General features: G+C 44.5%; 1 protein-coding gene across 1 annotated transcript in view; it reads right to left on the reverse strand.

Annotated features, from left to right (window-relative positions):
- zc3h3 (zinc finger CCCH-type containing 3) overlaps positions 1 to 5,000 on the reverse strand; it is a 38,915-nt gene that overhangs the window by 5,555 nt on the left and 28,360 nt on the right. The window contains exon 9 of the mRNA XM_042056508.1: positions 1,513 to 1,644. Coding sequence (XP_041912442.1) covers positions 1,513 to 1,644 — 132 coding nt within the window. The remainder of the gene's footprint in view (positions 1 to 1,512; positions 1,645 to 5,000) is intronic.

A 5,000-nucleotide genomic window follows, 5' to 3' on the forward strand; every position in this document is an offset into this window, starting at 1 on the left:
AGATGGTAAGGATGGTGGATAACCACACAAGCAAAGTAGCAGGAAATAATGGTCAAGGCAGACACATATAGAAGGGGAGACTGACTGAGTGTGTGTGTGTATGCGAATGAATGAATGAGAGAGAGAGAGAGAGAGAGAGTGCGAGTGACTGCGTTTAACCCTCGGCGCGCTGGACTGTGTGTGAGCAGCGTCTCTCGGCTGCTGTAGCACCGTCATCAGCACTTTTTCCCCTCCATAATTACAGCGTGCTATCCATCATGTCACACACAGGGCTTTTGGGACACTGAAATTACAGACCTAAGCACTTTGGCTAATAGAATAAATATTAATATCTCTGCTTTTAGATATTCTCATTCTCAACCCCAAACATTTAAATGAGCCCTGACAGCACAAATGCATTTGCCACAGGAAAAAAAAATAGTGAGTGTGTGTGTGTGTGTGTGTGTGTGTATATATGTGTGTGTGTGGGGGGGGGGGGGGGATATGTGTTAGTGTGTGTGTGTGTGTGTTTATTTGTTTGTGAGTGTATTTGTGGAAAAAATGGAAAACACAGATACTGTGATGGCAAAAGGGCAAAAGAGCGTGTGTGTATGGAGGAGAAAGACAGAAATGAGTAAATTAACTAAATATCTGCAAAGGGAGGAGAGAAAAGAAAGACAGAACACAGTGAAGGAAATCAGGAGGGCCAGAGCAATGAAGAAGAGAGAGGTGAGATGAATGCCAGAGAGGGAAGGAGAGAGGGAGAGAGAGAGAGAGAGAGGAAGAGGGAGAGAGAGAGAGAGAGAGAGAAAGGGAGAGGCCAGACAAGGGTGAGATCGAGTGGTAAAAGGGGAAAAATGGGATCCAGTTTGCGGTCTAAGCTTTTGAGTATTTGTGCAGAGAGGGGAAATTAGACAACCTGAGGGGGCAGTTAGACAACTGACCACTGGAGGGGGGGGGGGGGGGCAATTAAAGTAAGGTCAGGCCTTAAGCGGGGGCAGTTAACTCATGGGCTGGTGGCAGTTTCAGTCAGAGAAGCCCAAGCCCAGGGGACAGCAGCAGTGTTGAGGAGGCTGGGGCAGTAAGGGAACCACTGAGACGGGGGTGGGGGCTAGCAAGCTATGGCACGATGGAGTCTGCAGGGTCCTCCACCCTAAGGATTAAGATTGTCATCTGGAGGGGGTCTATTTCTATGTCTCTCTGGGAAGAGACCAACATTCAGTGGCATTCCCCTTGATTTCTTAATTGCGTTATGTACTAATGTGTTTTGTTTCTTCTTCTTCTTCTTCTACTACTACTACTAATGTGGTGACCCTTACTGATGTTTTGACACAGAGTCACCAGCATGACAACACACAGTAAGGAGAGTGTAAAAGTGCTTTTCTGAGCATGTTTGAGTTGTCGTTCTAAGTCTACACTCCTTACCTTCTAGTGTGAGCGCATGTGAGTGTTGTAGTTGCTATATTTGTTTTCGCATGTGCACTCTGTGTGTGTGTGTGTGTGTGTGTGTGTGTGTGTGTGTGTGGTGCTTACCTTCTCTCCTTGAGGGCAGTAGCCTCTTATGAAGTCCTGACATACGGCAGCTTTGCGTGACACGTAGACATGACTATAAGGGCAGCTGCTGTTATTGCAAATCCCTCGCAGATAGTACGAACACACCGGCATCTACACACAGATGGACAAAAGATAGCCAGTGAGTCAGTCAAGGACCAGAACAATCTGAAGTGAAAATAAGCGAGTAATCATCGTCATCATAATAAGAGACTTAATGGAGAGTAAACAAATGAACGTAAGAGCCTGAATTAGGCCTGGTGAATAATAGAATGATCATAATAAGCTAAAAAAAAAGAAAGTTAGATATGAATAATTTTAGCAATCTCAGTTTTAAGTTGGCATACTATAAAAGGAAGCACAGTGATTGGTTCTGATACAGTAAATATGTCTGGAGAAGTTAATTTGCTTCTAATGACCTGAAGCAGGGGAAAACCGGCCATCAGACAGCCTTGTTTTTCTTAACACTAAAGCGCTGCCAGAACTCCACTCTGGTTCCCACAGAAAATCAATACACGAGAAAGCCTCCCTTCATTCGGTTCATGACATTTAAAGGAAACACTATCTAAATTTGCTTATTATACCATGACTGATTCTTTGGAACAGACCACAAATCATAATCAACAATACAGTATTCCAGCATTAAGCAATATAAATGATGGCGTCCTGTGCTCCAGTCATATTATGTAATTGCAAAAGGCAATAGCCTTTATGTACTTGAAATTCAGGGCAATTACATTTGACCTGTCAATTTATTTTTTTATCTAACTTATAAGGTTTGCTGATTATTGCAAGCTGGTAAAATCAACATCTGCTTCTAATTCCACAGTTGGCGTCCTAAGGTAAATATCGTGACTAAGCAGACAGGTGTCAGTGACCTAGCATGCTAACCTTTGTCAAGTTTTTGTCAACAAGCCGTCTCAAGTCCTACAGCTAAGTAAGGCTGGGTCCAGAGACAGGCAGAGGACACTCATCATGTCATTTGTACTGGGATTTTGACATGGGACAAACTTGTTTTATGTTTATCATTATGTTTTTGGTATTTGGTGACTCACAGTATATTAAAGGAACCGTATGTACGAAGTGTATTTCAATTAATCATAAAATGGCCCTGATATGTCACTAGACATTAAGAAATCATGTTCATTTTAAATACTTCATTTAAAAAGTGAAGTTGCAGCCCTCAACTGATGTTGATGTTGTCATGTTGTGTTTTGGCCTGATGCGTCACCCTCCACCTATCTACTAATCACAAAGTCAGTAGTGTTTTGGCATCCGGGTTGCTAGCTCTGCCAGTCAGAGGGGAGGGGAAGGGGATACACCACTCTACAGTAATTTGAAAGTGATTGCAGTACCAGTTTTGGCCACAATCTTACATACAGTTCTTTTAACAAAACATTTGTTTAGAAAAGTATCTGGAGTGTTTACTTGAATCCAGACCTGTGGAACTTGGGGTGCCACTTGACTGGATTCAGTCAAGAAAGGTATTCAAGTGCTCAAGTGCAAAGAAACTGAGATCATTGCAAGAAACACATCAGAAGTATGATAGATCTGGAGACATGGAGGCATCATTCAGAATTTATATCAAACATACATGCAGTAAGCTGAAGTCATTTCTTTTGATCTGTGATAGAATTTGTAATTTGTAATTAGCACAGTAACTCAGTGGCCTTGCATTCAAGTCCACGGGTAAGTGTACAAATATCAATGATGCAACTGATAATACAGACATGATTAATATACTTTTAATCACATATAAAGCGCTTAAACTATGCAGCCAATGAAGGACAAGAATTTTGTTAATAGTCCCACGTCTGCTTGGTTGAGGCTCGCTTCAGCATAAGTGTGGTGTGTATGAGGGTGAGTGTGTTGGTGGCTGTGTATGTACTGTATGTGTCTGGATTTGTGTTTGTGCGATCCTGATATAACCCTGGCAAGGGCTGGTGGGGGGTGGAGGGTTGGGGTGTTGGTGGGTGAAGGAGTTGAGGGTGGTGAGTTGAGCCTCCTTAAGGGCTAGATGTCGGGCTGGGAGGGGTAGTTGTGTGGGGGAGGTGTGGGTCAGATCATTTCTGCCTAATTAACTGCTACAGAAATATTTACCCAGGCGGGGTAGCGGTACAGCACTTCTGATGGGTTTATGGGCAGGGGGTGGGCCCTCGCCCAGGGCACGGAGGCAGGGGGGCAGGGATGTGTGTGTGGTGGACGGGTGAAAGGAATGAGGAGAGGGGTGCAGTTTGGGGGTGGGGTGGGGAGGTTGTGGGGGTCCGGTTTCTGAGTTATTTGGGGGGCCTGGCCGAAGTGGGGATCGGGTTCGGGAGCACGGCTAAAGTGAGATGGGCAGGATGGGCACTGGAAGGGGGCCCGTTGCAAGGGTCTGGACGGGGGGGTTGGCGGTGGCGGGGGCAGGTGGAGGCTCCACCAAGAGCTGGAGTGGCCCGTTTAGGACACACCGACAGCTGTCTCCTCAACGCCTACAGGCAAAGACGGTGATGGGTGACACACAGGTGTGGATGAGGCTATGGGCCCGTGTGTGTGTGTGTGGAGATTTGCATGAAGTATTTTCAAACCCCAACAACTGCAACATAGTTTCACACAAACAGAAGCTGACCCAGAGGTCAATAGTTCAACACTCTCCCTCTCTTCAGAGGCTCCTAGCATGGCTGTCTGACAGCCAGACCTGAGACATAACTAGGGCTGTCACTTTTGTGAAAAAATCCCGTTCGATTTTTGAGACATGAGTGTTTATTGAATCGATTGTAAAATCGATTTTCACATGTCTAAAGACGTTTCCATTGTCAACGCCAAATATAGGCCAATCCACGGACAACTAACAGGCATTAGGACGAACGTAAAGATGGCGCTTGTAGACGCAAGCCAGCAATATTTCTGATGATTTATTAGCGTGAAGTTTTGTGCACAATGACAAACAGGAGTGCAACATTCTCGAAAAACAATAAGCAGAGTGGACTGCCATAACATCAGTGAAAAAACATTACTGCAGGCTTCAACGTGGCTGTGTTTACGATTAAAAATGTCAAACAAATTTTGCCTACGTAGGAACTCACGACTGCACAGTTTGCATACCGCTTTGCCCTTCTCACAAAGCGGTATGCAAACTGTGCAGTCGTGAGTTCCTACGTAGGCGAAATTTGTTATTATCCTGTAGTCCTTGTTTAAAATGAAGTGTACATTTAAAATCGATTCCCTATTTTAGTTTTCGAAACTTGTGTTGGTTGGTCCAATCGTTTGTGCAATCGATTTTCAAACGTAAAGTGACAGCCCTACACATAACAGCATGTTTGTAAATAATTTTTTCCCCCCACAAAGCTTAATGGCCATTTCATTTTTTACACATTCTGAACCCTAATGTCCCATACACACGCTGCTGCACTGCAATGACACAGCTCTTTCAATCGACACACAGTTGTCAGTGACACACACACACATGCTGTGTGTGGGATGGACCCTTG

This window comes from Alosa sapidissima, chromosome 12, assembly GCF_018492685.1.
Source record: "Alosa sapidissima isolate fAloSap1 chromosome 12, fAloSap1.pri, whole genome shotgun sequence".
NCBI classification, from domain to species: domain Eukaryota; kingdom Metazoa; phylum Chordata; class Actinopteri; order Clupeiformes; family Clupeidae; genus Alosa; species Alosa sapidissima.